The following is a 19,560-nucleotide window of genomic DNA, read 5'->3' on the forward strand; positions in this document are numbered from 1 at the left end:
TAAAACCTGTGAATTAGCCATAACTTAATAATACGCAGAGATTTGGTTGGATTCCTTAAAGATACAAAAAAAAATGTGACTAGAATGGAGATTCACATAGTTCCAATAGTGTATAATTGATTCAAATAAAGGATATTTTAAACTTTAAAAAACTTTAAATGTTGTTAAAGGGAGAACCAGAAGTTAGCACGAGTGCTAGTCGGGATAGGTTCTCCGAGTTTCTAAAACTGTATGAAAAGTCATATTAAGGTATATTATTATCTTCAGTGTAAGAAATTTACAACGTTTTACTAAATTTAAAATAATAAAAAACTGCTTCAAGTGCATTTCAGTAACTATAGTGTATCCCCTCTTTGTGCATATTGCACGTAACCTTACTAAGCATCCTTGTCACATTTCAAAGTTTAAAAATAAACTGGCGAGATTCGGGGGGAGTGAAGACGAAAATCGATGGCTTCAAGTTGTGATATTCCTGACAACAATAAGATTTGTCTGGCTGTTAAAATCAAGCCAGATGTGGAATTCGAGGATCGTGGAACCCCCCCCCCCCCCCCCCTCTCCCGTGCCCAGCCCATATGAACAGCTTAATGTGACATGGGCACCGTCTTATAAAGAGTTACATGTACGATTGATCCCAATCAATCGCAAGTTTGCAGTCTTCTATCTCTGATGTTCATAATTACGAATGATATCAATTGCAAATAAGCTGTGTTTAATATCAACTCTTTATAAGGCGGGGCCCTGGTTAAAGTACACATTTCACGCAAATGTTAACTTCTTTAAGTACTGTGTTCCTCATAATTTATTATCATGCTCACTTTCTCAGTGTTCGCCCACACGTAATACTCCAGTCCGGAGTCATTCGAAATAATTTCTGGAAAGAAATATTCATTAGCTATCACGACCATAATTTTCACTTTCATGGCCCCTTTTCTCGCTGTGCTATAACATTGGCCCAATATCAAGAAAATTATGTTGGGCCAACATTGGGCTGGCGGACATTTTAACATCGGACCAATGTCAACATTTTGATGTCGAGCTGTTGCGACGTCTCAAGGTACAATCATTTGGCAAAACGCTGGCACAATCTCCTATTGCTAGCTGGGAGAATACACCAGTTCACATCCAAAAGCACTTTTGAAACGAAACGTTCAAAATCTTTGACGACCCATTTCATGTTCTTGGTACCCCTCTTCTCGATCCGAGACCATAATGACGTCACGATAATTACCTTGGCACAATCTCCTATTGCTAGCTGGGAGAATACACCAGTTCACATCCGATAGCAATTTTGAAACAAAATGTTCAAAATATATGACGACCCATTTTCATGTTCTTGGTACCCCTCTTCTCGATCCCTGACCACAATGACGTCACGATTACCTTGATAGCACGATTTCTTATTCACCTTCATGCACTTGAGTGTATCTCCGGTGCTAATTTCACGCCATATTCACCCAGCGAGTACATTGAGGCATTGGTGTAGCATGGTTTTAGCAAATGAGAGGAGAGGAGGGGGAGGGTCACTGGGAAGGGCGGAAGCACCGGTTATACACTAAAGTTGAATGAAATACGATAGAACAAGGCCTAATGTACGATCGGGCTGATGATGTGAAAAGGGGGTAATTACTTTCACGTTGCCTCCCCTTCTTCTTGTCCTCCTCTCTCTCTCTCTCTCTCTCTCTCTCTCTCTCCCTCTCTCTCTCATTTAAACTCTCTCTCTCTCTCTCTCTCTCATTTAAACCTCTTTCTCTTTCCAATTCTCTTTCTCTTCTTCTTTCTCTCTGCCTCTCTGTCTCGTTCTAGTTTCCCTCTGTCCCATTTGTTATCTCTCCTTTACTTTCCTGTGTGATTGTCAGGTGCTTTATTTTTCATGCCTTTCCCTTTTTAAATATTTGTCATTCTCTTTTTCTTTGCTATTCAATGGGAGGCACGTGCCCCCATTCCCCCTGTCCCGTCCCCTGTTCAGCTACGTCAAGGTATGGTGAAACATTGCTCACAGACCCATCGGCAATGTCATGAGAGGGAAACCATCACTACGTCACAATGCTAAAATAATACGAATGAAAGTCAAGAGGTAAAGTTGTTTACACTTTGTTTAATGTCATAGGGGCCTTGAATCTAAAATAATATAGCTAAAGGCGTGAACACTGCCTGCCTTCAATCTTGCAATATTGGTATTAATTGCGTATAAGACCGGCGTATAAGTGATTTTGTTAGATAAATAAATCCTAGAATCGAGTGTAAGAATTAATAAGTTTTCACAAAAGAATCATCTTATCTAGTTTACGAAAGGGATATCTTTCAAGCGAAATATATTTGGTAAGTCTATCTATATGCACACATGGATTATTCACTAGCGGTAAACATTTTCCTTTCTTGTCTTGTAAGCCCCAGGATATCGATGAACTCAAAATAGACCTTTGGTAAAACCCGCAACGATGCAGACTCAATCACTTCATGTTTTTAGCACTTCTCGACGTAACAAGACGCTTTTTTAAATACTTCTAAAGCTATCCCCGAGGTAAGAAATTTCATGATAAAGTATATCCTATTTCATCATTATCATAGTGTGAACTTAGTGTTGTGGATTAGTAACGGGGGCACAAGGGCATGTGTCATTAATCAAATGGCAAAGAGGGAGAGAGAGGGAGAGAGAGAGGGAGAGAGAGAGAGAGAGAGAGAGAGAGAGGGAGAGAAATAGAGAGAGAGACTAGAGAGGGAAGAAGGGAGAGTGGGTAGAGAGAGAGAGACAGAGAGAGAGAGAGATAGACAGAGAGAGACAGACAGACAGATAGAGAGCCGAGAGAAAGAGAGAGAGAGAGAGAGAGAGAGAGGGAGAGACAGAGAGACAGGCAGATACAGAGCCGAGAGAAAGAGAGAGAGAGAGAGAGACAGACAGACAGATACAGAGCCGAGAGAAAGAGAGAGGGAGAGAGAGAGAGAGAGAGAGGGGGAGAGAGAGAGAGAGATAGAGAGAGAGAGAGAGGGAGAGGCAGACATAGTACGTACAGACATACGGACAGACAGATGGGGGCAAAGTGGAAAAGGAATTTTTTTTTTAATCGGATGATAAAACCTGATATAGCTGCGCTCTATACCCGTAAAGTTTAACCATGGATTATAAGATAGATCTCCATGGTTTATCGATGGTCTTGATAATTCGCATTCCATCCACTGGTCAAAAACCGGTGCACCCCCGTTCCCTCACCCACGCTTTGGCATATAGGAACCCGAAACAATGTTAACGGACGCACATTCCGCCTCCCTTCTGATAATATTATTGATATTTACAAAAGAAATTTGATTTCTAGATTTTAAAAAAAAATGAAAAGGCCATAAAAAATGAAGGCACATAATCATTTTGTACGCCAGCTGAAAAGATATAAAACCCTTTATCGCAATATTGCTCTTTGAACGCAGTAAATTTATACGCAAGATTGTCGCTCTAAACTAGGAAGAGCCCTATACCCCCATTTCAAAATGTATGTCAATACAATTAATAGGGCCTAACTGTTGTCGCACATAATGTTTGTAAATCAACTACTCCACTCCTCCGCTGTGGTCGTTGAGGCAATTAATCTTAACATTCAGGACTTGTTTTACCTTAAAAGCAAAATATCGTTGTCAGCACTTCCCCCTTCTATTTATAACCTCTACTGGCAATACCCCTTATTCATTACGATGACGTCGATAACATTGTTTGTCGCTATGGTATTAAAGCTTGTTTATACCCCCTAATAACGAAAATGGAACTTAAATAACAATGCTGGAAAAATCGGTCATGTCTTGAGAGAATATGAAAGAAAAATAACAATAAAACAAGTAACGGTGTATTGTTTTTTCATCTCGAATAAGCGCCAACTATCCCACTGGAATCAAATTCTAAATTAGCATCCATTTAACAGCCAGACAAATCTTATTGTTGTCAGGAATATCACAAGTTGAAGCCATCGATTTTCGTCTTCATCTCCCCCCGAATCTCGCCAGTTTATTTTTAGACTTTGAGATGTGACAAGGATGCTATCTACAAGCTCGAACACGCAATTGAGAAGCTGCCAGCCCATCGGGTGAATGCAGTGGGTTTTTCCTTCTCGTTGTTTCCAAGGGGCGTGTTTCCACTAGCCCGAAGACACAAAAACAGCTGTTTTTATATAAATTCGAATTTCGAATTGAGGGCCATGCATAATTATGTTATAAATAAATTAATATTGTATATAAAGCATGCGTTACTTCAATCCTGACAATAGTTGTTTGTCAAGTACTAACGCTTGCCGAAGGTTTCCAACGTAGCAACAACCAATGTTACTGATTATACTCAATTCACATTTTGTTTAAATATATTGTTCATAACGGAACAGTCTATAATTTTGCTATCGTAATATAAACCTATTTTTAAAACAAATACACAAAATTGTGCCTACATGAATCGCAGTCTGATAATATTGTTACAACGTCTGAACAGATATCAATGTGAGTGTATCATTACTAATAACACCCAACCGGCACGTTATGCCAGGTTATCTGCCATCACGATGGAATTACCCTCTTTTTTCTTTATTTGTTTTTTTAGCATTTAATCGTTGTTGTATTGTTTTTTAATTTATTTATTTGGGGGAATATGTTAAAGAGTAAATTCGTAGGGCCTATTATTTACCCTTCAAAAAAAAAGAATGCAGTCAAACTGACAGTCAGATCATCAGCGTTATTTTGTCGTATGCAAACAGAAGCCATGCTAAATTATTTTGTTTAGAGATTGAAGTAGTTGGAGATTTTAAGACTAGTCTCAAATCCTATTTCGTGGAAATGTCCCAATAAAAATAGATACAATATCGAGACATTTAAGATCCTGTTTACTTGAAACAATAGGCCTATGTCGTTTATTCCGAAGGTTCGTCTTTCTGACAATAAAATGGAGCTCATAATTCCGAGAAAAAAAAAGCTTCGTAATTCTTCGGTATAACGAATCCTATCTATGAACAGAATTAGGACAAATTTTGAATAATGAACAAGTAGTATACAACTCGATACGCTTTTTGGAAAAATGAGAACGGGGTTTCATTACTGCGTGCAGAACAGCCCTTTGTGCCTAAAAATAGCCGACGCGGGTAGACTGTTTGCCCGCTCGGGACGGCATGCGACAGTGAATGAGTGTTGACGTCACACGGGGTTTCAGTGCAAGGTGGCTGCTTGTTCAAGGGAGACATAGGGCGTTATGCAGACTGTCACTATCTTGCGTAGATAGTAAACGAGTATGGGCCATATTATACTGTGGTTGGATGCAGTTCATATTATATAATGGCGCTGCCATTTCGCTATGTTTTGCCTCAGTTAAATTCAACATTCACGATTCAAGATTCAAGTTTAATAATGAGATACGGGGTATATGGGGGCACCTACCCCCTTCCCCCACACATTGCAAGGCGAGAGGGGATAAATGAAAATGATACAAAGGGGAAGAGAAAGGAAAAGGTGAAAAGGAAAAGTAAATTGGCTCCCTCCCTGCACCCTTTTGTCTGTTCAGTGGACCGATGAGACCCAGTGCCCTCACCCTGCTCGTTGCTTGTGATTCTTCATTGGCCGGATCAACGCTTCGCCATCGTCTATAGTGAGGCACCACAGGCAATTGAGAATCTCTTACATTTTCGCCAAAACTACTTATTTATTAATAAAGTGGGAAGTAAAAGCAAAATATAATCGGTAAACGCAACAAAGATTATCCTGTTGAAAAGCAATCATGCAACCTTTTGAAACAAGGAATATTATATTATTGTGAATTAACTGAAAGTGTATCATTATAATCATATGCGATTACGGTGACGATCAACTTAATAGCACCAACACGTTGATGAAGTACCTTTATCAGTAGGACTACCCTTTCAAATCAACAACAACAAAATCACTGATTTTAGCGTAATTAACCCCCTCCCCTCCCCCAACTGAGCGCGAGGCTGCACTATTGTACAGTAGCTGTGTGGCGCCACTTTATTCGCAATGCTTCGGGACATTGTCTGCTGTATGCATCCTACTACGTAATACGTTGTCCGGAGCCGCCTTGTGACGATTTTGACGTCACCGTTTGCGTAGGCGACTAATCCGGACGGAGAGAGAAACTTCTAGAATGCATATACCGTATATTGCCTAAGAACAAATCCGATATTTACAGGGAGAAAATGAACAATTTTAAAAGATTATCCCAAGATCTTCTAATGCAGCTTTACTCTTAAAAATTCGTATCGAATCAATAATTTATAGATGTCATTCTAAAGACAGATTGTTAGTTGTTTTTTTGCACCAATTAAGCGGCAAATCCTAGTTCCTAATATAGAATGGGTATGGTATTTTGGGTATAAACGAGTGCCATATGGAACCAATCGTTTTGCCAGGAAATCGATTTTAAAGAAGCAAAACCATATCTAATTAAGGATAGCTTACACAATGAAAACAAGACAGTAACCTCCCCAGACGCATGCATTGGTTGTGTATTTTCGGCATCGATGATTTTCGGCAAAATAAATAAACGGTACTCAATACACGATGTTTTAATATTCATGAGCGGGAGGACGGGACTACTTTTGGAGAGTATTTTGCCATCTAAGGATGATTTCCGCCTCGGTGTAAAATGGAGGATGAATGAATGACGCTCTCAAAATGAATAATTGCTAGGGATCTTGTGACGTCATCAAAATCATCGGTACAGGGTATCCTGGAAAAATGACCTTCTGACCTACATGTTATTTGGTTATAGGGAAAGAAACGCGATATTATACGAGTTTGATTTGAAGAAGTATATTTCTTATTGCAGATATTTACATAATAGTGGTGGAAACATAATTGTAGGCTAAGGCCTTATACAGCCATGAGAAACAAGACCAATGGCATATTTCGCAAAGGATTACGTTAATGATGAGACTTATACGATCAAGTATAGGCTTTTTAAAAAAGGTTAGTATCTGGTCATGAATGTTTCCTTAGGATTATGTGAGCTTTCGTGCCACCCCAGCAAAACGCCTCTTCTGAATAAAGCTAATACAAATTAAAGACTTGTAAATATCTCTGATTTTAAATAATAATTTCAAAAAGATCAGCACAATTACACCTACGTAACTTATACAATAATGAATAACAGCTGACGTTGAACAGAGCTTTGTTTCTATGCTGGAGACAAAAATAGGCTGCGTTAATTGAAAGAATGAATTATCGCTAAAAATAATAAAGTATACTCGAAAATGGATATAAAAGTATTAAATGTGTTAAGCGCCAAAAGGGCCTATTTTCTAAGGCCTACTTTAAGTGAACCGGTAACATTGTTGAAGGTTGATCAAAAAACTGCGTAATTTGTGTATGAAATGTTATTAATATATTCCTTTTGATTGTGCGACACTCTCTAACAGTAAATTCTCCCAACAAATTTTTGAATTTTCCCAACCGTTTTTCCATGAAAAAAAGACATAAAACAGGCTTTCTAAAAATCTGTCAACACTTAAATATTTGAAATAGTATATAGAGCCAATACAATGCTTTGTGGCGATTTACATTCGCCTAAATTTAATTTAGTTATAATAATATAGTTGAGGGGATTAAGGAATCGATCAGACTAGTTTATTCGAATTTTGTCATTAATAATCTGTTTCCATTCAAACTTTCATATTATCTTTAATTGTACATCTAGTATCGAAGTATACCTTATAGCACTATTATCTCTCATCTGAACAATTTTACCAAGTCCCTTTATCATGCTAAACAGAGTAAACGTCCTTGTATAGAATATTTCTTGTGTGTACAGTGTCGGATCCTGGGACTGGCCAAATCGGCAACGGACCCCCCCCCCCCCCCCCCCATTTTGTTTATGGTGGTCCTCAAAAATAGGGGGAAAGATAAAATCGGAGACAGTGATGGGGGAAAAGGGAAGAAAAAAAGAAGAAGAAGAAAGAAAAAGAAAAATCCTGAATCCGCCGCTGGTGTATATTGTTTATGTTATGTTAAACACGATAACAAAGACTTTCGAGAAATCAAACTCAATAATGAGGGGGTATCGCCATCATCCTTTGAAATGTGCGAACATCGCAATAACATCTTACGTCATCTGAACATGATTTCAATTGGCATTAAAAGAGGGTATCAAAATTCCCCTTGAGTTGATTTTTCCAAAGTCTTTGCCAGAATGTATTACAAAGATTCGAAATGAAAAAACAAAATCTTTCTTATATCACATTCTGAAAGCATTTTTCAACAAAGACAAAAAGAACAATTAGACATGCAAACAAAAGTGATGTCGAACAGGGAATAAAGGATTAAAAGAGTATACCATACTTCATTGTGGTTGATGTTGTTGTTGGTTCTTATGGCGTTTTCCATCGTTGTTGGATGATTTTCGCCGTGCTGCCCTTTTTTTCTTTAATGCCATGTACAACTGTATTTCCACGTGAAAGAACTGGGATGCTTGCGTAGGAAGCAACCCCCATTGCATCCTCCGGGGCGACTGAGAGAGTGATGCGGGGGCGTTTGTTTACTACGACGACGATACTACAGTTTGTGAATGAACCCGCCATGCATTAATAGATGTCTTCTCCACGTGGGCGAACGCCTACTATCTCATCAAGATAGTAACGTACTGACATGATGAGAGTTCGCCTTTAATTTCCTCCCTTTTTCATAAGTAAAACAAAAGGTATTGATGATATTCCAATGATGGTGGCATGGTTGACACGTAGTGGGTATTGAAGTTCCGGAAATGGGGGTAGATTCCCTAAAATATTGATGTGTTAAAATCAGTGAAGAGATATGACTTTTTTTGTTTTATTAATTCCTTTTTTAGGGGGGGGGAGGTAACCGGTTGGTGGTGAACCGAGTTGAACGTAGCATTATATTAATATATTCCGTACAATGTTAAAAAAACGTCCATTTCCCTCTTAAACATAATCACTTTGACCATAATTTAAGGAAATATTAGGCTTTATGTGCTCTGAAAAATAGGGCATATTGACGCGATTGATGTTCTAGCCCCGTTCCTAATCTATATTTTTTCTTTACTGTCTTGTTCCTGTCTTTTCACCCCCCCCCCCCCCCCACACCCCTCTCATTTTATTTCCAAACACTCTTTGAACGAAAATCTTGCCGCTCATCGCTATATTCTGGTCTGATAATTGAAATTCAGAGCGTGCAATGAGCAACGTACTTCAATTAAGTTTTCTTTGAAATGCCCATCGGTAATTTATCATTATGGTATTGGCGAGGGGGATCGTTGAAGTGGCATTTCACTGTTGCCACTCATGAAAAGACGTGCGGTTAATTTATATCATTTTCACAAATTGTAGGGCAAATTGGAGCGCATCCTCTCCCTCTCTATTATTATACAGTCAAATCTGTCCATAAAGACCACCCAAGGGAGACAAGAGAAGTGGTCTTTATAGGCAGGTGGTCTTTGTAGACAGATTCCTTTAGTACAAGTTTCAAAGAGAAACCACTTTTAAGGGAAACAAAAAATGTGGTCTTTCTGATCACTGGCTAAAGTAGGTTTGAGTGTTTGACTGTATGACTTGTATCTCTCCCTCTCTCTTTCTCTCCCCCCCCCCCCCCCCCTCTCTCTCTCTCTCTCTCTCTCTCTCTCTCTCCCTCTCTCTCTCTCTCTCTCTCTCTCTCTCTCTCTCTCTCTCTCTCCTGCCTCCCCCTTCCTCATCCATATCTAGCTCGCCCACTCGGATAATATAACCAAGACCGGCATATAGTTTTATTATTATAATTAGGATGAAATGCGGTGTTGTGATTTATCATAACGTTTCATGAGCGGCCGGCCGGCCAGCCTATACGTACCCGCATCTATACAAGGTCGCTGACATCCTGTCAAGCTAAACGGCGACATAATCCTCACAAATGGTTATAATTTCATGTGGGGAAATAATATTACCCAGCAGATGTTTCATTAAAACCGGAAAAGAAAATAAAATCAGACTATACAAGTGCCATTGTGATTCTACTTTGTTCACCTCTTTGTATATGGGTGATTCAGGTGAAAATTGCAAAAGGAAGTGAAATAAATAATTATTGATGAATACTATACACTTTCTGTTGATGAGATCACAGGGAGGGGGGTAAATAGCAATAGTTTCCCATTGACCTATGATTATTTTCCCCTGGCGCTTTCCAAGCCTTAAATGGCTATTGAATTTGTTGATATATTCATTTTGCTTTTTAACAACCATGGCAATATCTTTTCTCTTAAGGTTGTTTATCATACCCCCCCCCCCCCCCAGCAAAAGTTATGAGAAAGATTTAATTGACGGAAGAGCAAGTAGCGTGCGGAAAACAATATGAAACTTTTATAATTATAGTTATCATCATCGTTATTGGTGATATGGGATTTCGTCCTTACCCTACATTATTGTATCGATATTTGAATGGCAGACTGTCCTCGATTCTTAGAATTAGCTTCCACATCACTATTTTTCATTCTACAAAGTATATAGGTTAACAGGTTTCAATCTTCAACAGCTGTTCATTAGACTTTGATGTGTTATCATGGAGGCCTTGCATGGAGCTTAAGTACGTCATAATCATTAGTGATGCCGTGATTCGGTGGTTGGTGTAGGGTTTTTACCATTTCAGTGGGTATTGGCATCAAAAAGGCGGGGGAGGAGAGGGAAATGGGGGCACCGCTCTTACTCCATAAATGAATTGCGAATTAACCTATTATAAGGTGTTTTTTTTTAAGGAGGGTTCCTATTTTTTTCTCGTCCTTAGACACCTCTCCCTTTTTTCCCCTCACCTTTTTCCATTTGCCCCCCCCCCCCGGCCCCCTCACCAGTTGACTGGGGCACGCCCCATGCATTTACTGCATCCCCCCCCCCCCCCCCTCCTATCAATCTTTACAGCAACTTAACCGAGTAGAAGCTAAGAAAATTGGTTAAACTAGCAATTGGAAGTACTGTATGAGGAAAATGAGACATAAAATAAGAATGACAATTTCCGGTTCGGAATTATTGACGTCACTATAAACGGGAATCAATTGTCAATTCGGTCATTATACCTGTGCAATATCATATTTTACACACTCAGTGAGAAATTAAAATCATACATTAAACGCAACAACCAGCATTTTCTAATCCAAATGCATTGTGAAATCCATGATAAAGTCACGATTAATAATAGGTTTGTATGCTTTCAGCAATGGGTGGAATCATGATTAGACGCAACGGAATATTCAAAACATTTGTAATTCTCAAAATTGTATACAGTTCGTATAATGAACAAACACTCCGATACTGAACTAGCAGTTATGGAATTTAAACACAAGGTGATACCACGGATACCATTATACATAATGCAGTCAAACCTGCTCTAGTGACCACCTGTATACAAAAAAAATGTTTTGTTTCCCTTTAAAAAGGTTTCTAATTTAAACATGCCCTATATAAAAAATAAAAAAAACCTGTATATAGAGACCGCCCGCCTCTAAAGACCACTTTTCTTGTCTCCATTGGGTGGTCTTTATAGATCTCTGTACACATGAATAATACCTTCTCATTTTAGGCAGTGTGTTCTTTATGAATTATAATCATGATAGTCATGTTGCTCTTTATAATTATCATAATTACATGTTTGTTTGTTTTTAAATGGGGGAAATTATTTAAAAAAAATTAAAGAAAAGAAGATAAACAAAACAAAACAAAATGAAATAAAAACAAAATTTTATTTTACGATAGTATCCGACACTAGATCTTAACTGCCAGTCAAACTAACTTAAACAAGAGTGCATCAACCTTGGTAACATAATCTGCTTTGAATGATCGAGGGAAGCATCCTAGATTTACAAAATTGGTTTCCATTTTGCATAAATTGCTGGTACATTGTTGTTATATATGACATATTGTAATATAATAGGCATTTAAGTATAGACATTGGGAGACGTGCGGATGGTTCTTGCCCGTAGACCTATCATAAAATCGTCTATATCATATATTTTTTTTGTCATAAATGTGTTTCTTTTCCGGTTTCAATATACCACCCAAATTTACTGTACCCATTTTAACTATCAAAGGGGAAGAGCTGATTATTTCAACACGCACATGCACACAGCGCCCTCTCTTGTCTCTTCAAAAATGAAAACATAATGAAGGGTATTTTCACTGTGAACCTGTCAAAGTTTGTGAAAGGATTTCCTTAAAAACAAAGCATACTATCAAATTAAAGAGTGGACTAATCCCTGTGTTGTTTCAAATGTTCACCTATTATTAACCACAATATATCTCGGGTTCAAGTCCTATGTCCCAGACTGAAAGGCAATGTTGAGATAATCTTGAAACGACCCTACCTCAAAAGGCGCCTAAAATGACTGTACCCCCCCCCCCTTTCCCAATTTTCTATTGCTTCAATGTTTTGCTTGTTAGAATCTTGTAAGAACATTGAAATAACCCCTTTATGATATAACATTTCCTTTTATTCTCATAGTTTTTCATTACATTTTCACTAATTTCATCTATCTATATCTATCCATCTATTAATTTACTCATTCATTTATTTATTTACTCATTTATTTATTTATCAACCTTTTTATTAATCAATTAATTGATTAATTATTATGTGTTGCCTGTCAAAGACTTTATTCGAAATTTGAAATTCGGACATTGAAATAACCCCTTTGTGATATAACATTTCCGTTATTCATTTCACTTATTTATCTATCTATATCTATCTATCTTTCACTCATTTATTTATTTATTAACCTTTTCATTTAATTATTACTTCATTTATTATTTATTATTTTGTGCCTGTCAAAGACTTTATTCGGACTTTACCCCCCCCCCCCCCCCCCCCTCCCTCCCTCTATCTTTCCGCTGACAAGAGAGTCATGAATCCGCCACTCTTAGAGGGGAAAACACTTCTAAATAATTCCCGGTTGTATATGCCGTCTTCTTTTTATTACTTTTGTAGCTCAAATAATTCATACATGTCAAAAGGCGATGACCCAAATCAGGTATCTTGTGGATCATGTATAGAGCGTATAATCAACAGAAACCACTCAAAAGAATACCTACATTTTTAACAATTAGCTATCCAAACGTCGTACAAATGTCTAACAATACAAAATCATAATACTTTGATAGAAGGCAATGAGCGTGTCTGGTATGCCACTATTATGCGAGAGACCCATGCACTCACGTTATCACGTAAGTGGGGTTGACAACTGAAACTTCGAGGTTTTTCAGGCCACGGTAAATCACGAATGCTCCTGCTTTTGCGAGTACGCAACGTGACTCTTCTTGTACCACTTGAAGGAAAACAAATTACAAGTGCTTGTTATTGAGACAAATCATCACGTGCATTTCATGTACATGTATTTACTCTTTCATAATTTGTTTTATTATACGTTTGGTTACCCCCAGTTCATTTGGTGGGTTGGTGGAGGGTGGGTGGGTGGGTGGAGGGAAGGCCATGGGAGGGGGGTCCGTCCGGTCACTGGCTGGAGAACAACTTGCATGCTCCTTTTTTGTTCGTCTCTATTAAGTGACCATTTACATTAATGTTGTTAACATCTGCGTCAAGTACCCTCACCTGTCCGTGCCTGGTACTTCTACGAAATGTTAGGTCACATGTTCTTCGTAACTTACTCAAAACGTGATACATGATGCCACATCTATACAATATTATGTAGGATGCCAAAGGTTTGGTTTAGACGTTTATAATGTCATCTTTCTCGTAAAATGATGGGGGGGGGGGGAAAGAATCCCCCCTTTCCAATACAACCCCTGCCCTCCCCCTCTCCTCCACCCCTTCCTTTCCTCTTTTTTAAATTCTTGCATAACTATGCCCATTTGAACCTATATCCCTCCTCTCCACCCTCCCTTTCCTGTTTATAGCAGTATTGTAGTACATGCATTAACACATGTCGTGTCAGTATAAACTCCTATTTCACGAGTGAGACAGCAATTTGTATACACTATTAATAGCAATGGCCTATTCATCACATTTTCCCCTTCTGATCCTTTTATTATGAAATGAATTGAAAAATCAGACCAAATAACAACTTAATCAAAACGTGTTTTCGTCTCTATTATTCTCCAAATGCGAAACGCCCAAATCATATCCCCAATTCTATGTACGCATGCACCACGGCGAATGATTTTCGACAAAAGCCCAGAAATGTGGAAATTTTTCCGGATTTCAAAAGATGCGCTCTGATGTGTTTCTTCCATTGAGTATTATTGCACCACAGTTCTCTGAATGAACCCGATTTCGTGGGCGAGGCAATCTGCCTTCATATTGCTATGGGTTACGCACAGTTGACCAATCAGCGTAAAGTCTATCGGAGGGGGTGGGGTGCAATGCCCAGAGTGCCGATGCACTACTCAAACACTAATTGGATTGAGTGGAAATCCATGCGCGTTATCTAAACATAGAGCGAACAGATTTCTAAATAATCCTCTCAAAAACTTAAAATTTATAGCATTTGGAGTTTGATTAGGTATTTCTCATACAGTAGAGCAACTCATGTAGAATAAATGTGTTGCAATTATCTGTCATAGTATTTATGCGGAAGGATATTATTTTGTTAAAGAGCCGCCGTCGACATGTCCCAGCTGGAGAATTACGTATGTCGCAACATCGCACCAAATACGTATGTAGAGAGATGCCCGATACGTTTCCTTACCAGCTGTTTTTAGAAGCGAACTGACGGCAATTGAAGATACACGAACATTAGCAGCTGTGAACAAGTTCATAACGTGGACATAGTTGAGCATATGGATATTTCTATTTGAAGCATATTTTCTTCAGTGAACTTGTAATTCTTGTCCTCGCAGAACATCTCCGATTAACACAATTATCTTTAGGAAATAGTTTTGTTTTCCTCAAGTTCATCATCATGGCATCCACGGAGTCTGGCGCACGATTTCAGGTGCTTAGCTACCCGCAGGTTGTGCGGTTAGACGAGGTGCTGACTACCCCTGTTGCCGTGCATGGAAGGGGCAACTTTCCCACCTTGGATGTGACTCTCTTGGATTTAGTGGAAAATGTTCGTGAAAAACTGGTTGGCAGCAATATTGATGTCCGGTGCATTCGAATGAATGGCGGTGCGGCTAGTTACATCTTGAGCACGGAAACGAATCAATCGTACAACGACTTGGATTTGATTTTTGGGGTTGACCTCTCGAAGACGGAGAACTTGGATATCATCCGTGATGCTGTCTTCGAATGCCTGCTCAACTTTCTACCCGAGGATGTTAATAAGGAACGTATGACATCATGTACCATGCAGGAGGCTTACACGGAGAAGATGGTGAAGATCTACAATGATAATGACCGGTGGAGCTTAATCAGTCTCTTGAACTTGGCTGGTAAGAATATTGAGTTGAAGTTTGTGGATCTGATGAGAAGACAGTTTGAGTTCAGTGTGGATTCCTTCCAGATTGTTCTTGATTCTCTCCTGTTCTTCAGGAAGATATCCGAAGTGCCCATGACCAGGCATTTCTATCCTTCAGTCGTGGGAGAGAGTGTCTTCGGAAACTTTGAGGAAGCCCTTTACCACCTGCACAATAAGCTGATCGCCACAAGAAACCCGGAAGAGATCCGGGGTGGTGGCCTGCTCAAGTACTGCAACCTCTTGTCACGGGACTACAGCCCTGCTTGTGAGGAGGAGATCAAGAAAATGGAGAGGTACATGTGCTCGCGATTCTTCATCGATTTCTCGGACCTTCTCCAGCAGCACCAGAAGCTGGAAAGCTACCTTAACACGCACTTTGCCGAGGACGTGGACAAGTACGAGTACCTGATCATCCTCCGCAGAGTCATAGACTCAAGCACGGTGTGTCTGATGAGCCATGAGCGCCGTCAGACGCTAAAGCTGATCACAGACTTGGCCCAGAGTGTTCAGTGGTCTCTTGCCTTCCAGTCGCAGTCGATGCAACCCGTCAACCTCTACTCCCAGCTTCCGATCGCCTTCGCGGTGCCACCACCACCTCTTCACACCTCCACCACCACCAAACACAACAGCTGGCATTCCGGAGTTGCCACTTCCCGTCACCACCAACAGTACCACCCACCACACCATCAGCAGCAACACCACCACAACAAGAACAGCAGTCAAGGAAGACATCACAACAACATTCCCTTCAGGTCACATCAGGGCAGGAACACATCCTACAACTCCAGCAATTACGGGAAACCACGATTCATTCCACACATGAACAACTACAGGCATGATGCCAATAATAATCACAGCAATGTGTTCAGAAGTAATAATGTTGATCCAAGGTGGACAAGTTGCTACTAATGCTCACATTAAGTCCATCAAGACTGACTTTAAACCTATTCTCATAATTCTAATAATTCTACAAGTGTGCGCTTCCTGCTATTTAATCAGAGTGTACATGATGTAGATATTGTTTCAAATTATCAAAAAGAAAAAGCTTTAAAAAAGTACTATGGAAATGTTTTATGTTATGTCATATTTGTGGTGTATTGAAATGTTCAATACTGTTTATTTTTGGTTTATGACTCAAACTTGCCAATTTATGTTCAGACAATCTGAGACAGGTAGATTTTATTCAGGAAAGATGAACTAATATGATGTACTCTTTCGCACTTACAACAATGTACACTGATTCCATTAGAATGTTCAGATATTCCTGTCTCCTTTTCCACTAGTATGTTTGTGGCTCTAGTTTGGAATGGAGAGGGGTAGCATTCAGATGGGACAGTGCTTTTTTTTGTCTCAGGAACACACATGATTTAATAAGATTTTATAATTCCTCTATATTACAGTTCAGTTGACAGTTGCCCCACCCAATCCCCTTTTGAAAGTGTGAAGTATTGTTGCCTTGGAATCCTGTTCATAAATATTGTGGGCCAATTTAAAGTGATATCGACTCATCAAATGCTTTACCGGTGAATAGATTTTGATTTAATGGGCAGTAGAGCTTAAAATAAGCCTTTTCTCCAGAGCAAATATGGTGCTATGATCCATGTGCAAAATTGTGCATTCAACAGATAAAATTATCTTGAAATATGATATGCTTGAAGTTTGAATTAAAAAGAAACTTCTCTTCCTTTCGATCTGAAAGTATGTTGAAATATTTAAGACCATTACTGTATATTATTTCCAAATTCCCATTGGGTACAAATTTATCCTTTGCATAAAACTGTGAAGCATTGTAATTTATGTTAATTATTAATTATTATCCTGTGAAAACCAGGGACAAAAAAACTTGAAAAAATGAAATCAGCATTGTCACAACCTAAAAATCAGTATTGTAAAACATTTGAGCTGACAATTATTGGACAAACATGTTCAGTGACAATGCATTTAGTTATTTATTCAAACTGGTAGTAAACTTTGCACTTACAGTGTCGATGCATCAACAGAACTGAAGGTCTAGGAAAAATAGGAATGGGGAATTCTGGAATGGTTCTACATTGTACCCGTCTTTACAATCTTGTTTCAACCTGTTTACATGTGTCAATATCAGGATGATTGCGCCACAAGCCATATTGACTGTTAGGAGCCAGAAGGGAATTGAATCAGTGTCAAACAATGAGCTAATGCCCTTCTTTTTCCGAGCAAATGATATGTACCTGTAAGCCCCCCTTATGCAAAAGATCCAGGAAGCTTATGTACACAATGGATGGTTAAAGGTCTGAATTGTGCAATTTTTTTTCCTCTCGTGTATTGTTTCACTTCGATGGACCTTGGCACATGTATGGCTCCAGTCAGCCACAAACAGATCAGGCAAAAAGCTCCTCCCAAGAGTCGTTCTCAAATCTCAAGCAAACAATTTTTTTTTTTAGTGGTGCTCAATGTAGTGCGTGGGTGGACAGTGGGTGAACCAGTACTGCGGTAAAGTGCCTTGGACTGTTTCCTTGAATTTGGCAAGGCTTCTTGTAATTTGTGAGTAAGACGCGTTAAAAGGATTTTTTGAATGACTTCTCTCTAACTTGGGTTAAGGGGTTACTTGTAGGCCTATAACTAAATGTATACCAGATATTTACATGTATGTTTGGCTTTAGTAACCATTTATTTTAACCCACAAGGACCTGCTGCAAACTCTTATTTCTTCAAGAATAAGAAATTCCCCTTTTTTTGCATTGATGTTCAACTAATGTACATTTCAGTATACCAATTTGAAATCTATTGGTATTAAATTCATCATGTACAGTCAGTGCTTGGTGTACATGTACACGGAAGCATATTTTTGGGGCCCACCTTTCACTGACTATGGAAATAAGGCTTGGTCAAAATTTTCTTCAGGAACTGAAAGTAACTAAGGACATATTGACACCAAAGATTCAATGAGGCCAACATGTACAGTACAGTAGGCCCTACACATTTTTTCATCAAACCTTTAACATTTTATTCTGTGCTGGCTATAAGCGGCTCTGTTTAAAGTGATTTGTTCTGGCTTGATCAGTGTAATGTGACAAAGATGTAAAAGGATAATGAGATTTTTATAGAAAGGGTTTACTTAAAATTAGGAGAAAAAGAATAACAGCCTAGAAAAGCGGTTTAGATGGCATTTGCTCTTTGAAGCATGTCTCCTACCAAACCATGTACATGTACACAAGAAAGAGACAAGAAAATTAGGGTATCAGGAGCTCAGACCATTTTGTTATCTTCCTAATCCTCTTTTAATTTTGTGTTTAACTTCACTCAAGTAGAAAACACTCTAGTCAGCTTTTTCCTCACCAAAAATGACAGGTATGTGTATTTGACAAGTCTGTGTGACCAATCCAAGTTGTAAAACATATTTTTTCTGGAAGTATTGTGCAGGAATTGCGCATTTTACTTGGAGAAGCATGATGTCTCTGGCAGACAAGAAGTTGACAGTTGAACTTCAAGCCTTGAAGATGTGTCACAGTGTGACAGTTTGAAACAGGTGGCTGGCTTGTGGGTTAGTAGTAAACAGGGCTTGGGGGCATTATAGTATTGAACCTTATGAGTTGCTAAGGGATGGGAGGGCACGAGGGGGGGGGGGGTATTGAGACCCTCCAAAGAGTCCCTCTAAAGCGTCATAATCGGAAGCAAAGCACTAGTGTACAGTTACAAATCTGTCGACTATCTGTACTAGTCTGTACATCGGTGCACTGTACATACATGTATATGCACACTCCTTGCAGTTGTGCAGAGTTGAATGATTTTTGATGCATTTTAAAAGTGATAACTTGCAATGTGAATCGGATTACCGTATGGTGGAACATGTTTTGAAGGACAGTTTAGCAATACCAAAACAGAGACCAATTTTGTGTGTTACTGTAGAAGTAATATAATCAGTGATTTAATTTGAATTGAATCGCTGGATGTTCAAAATACGTAGTCTGTTCTGTTGTACATGTACTCCTGTAAAAAGGAATCAAAGCATTGGTGTCTAGACACAATTAAATGACCATAGCAGCTGTATATGTAAATAATAACTTTACAAGGAAAACAAAAGAATTCATTAATGATTATTCACCTTTTACATTTGTAATGGGCTGCTAATGTACATGTACATTGTTCATACATTATTAGGTGTGACATGAACACATCTTGATGAGCTTGCAAATTGCCCAAATATGGACATTATTCCCCTC

The 19,560-nt window shown here is 38.9% G+C and overlaps 1 protein-coding gene across 1 annotated transcript; it reads left to right on the plus strand.

Moving 5' to 3' along the window:
* The first annotated feature begins 14,630 nt into the window (after nucleotides 1–14,630).
* Nucleotides 14,631–18,715, plus strand: LOC594195 (terminal nucleotidyltransferase 5C). The gene has a single exon (XM_003724176.3). The coding sequence runs from the start codon at nucleotides 14,861–14,863 to the stop codon at nucleotides 16,265–16,267; it is 1,407 nt and encodes a 468-aa protein (XP_003724224.2). The 5' UTR covers nucleotides 14,631–14,860; the 3' UTR covers nucleotides 16,268–18,715.
* Nucleotides 18,716–19,560: the final 845 nt, after the last annotated feature.

The sequence above is a fragment of the Strongylocentrotus purpuratus genome, unplaced genomic scaffold (assembly GCF_000002235.5).
Source record: "Strongylocentrotus purpuratus isolate Spur 01 unplaced genomic scaffold, Spur_5.0 spur5_scaffold_21, whole genome shotgun sequence".
Classification (NCBI taxonomy): domain Eukaryota; kingdom Metazoa; phylum Echinodermata; class Echinoidea; order Camarodonta; family Strongylocentrotidae; genus Strongylocentrotus; species Strongylocentrotus purpuratus.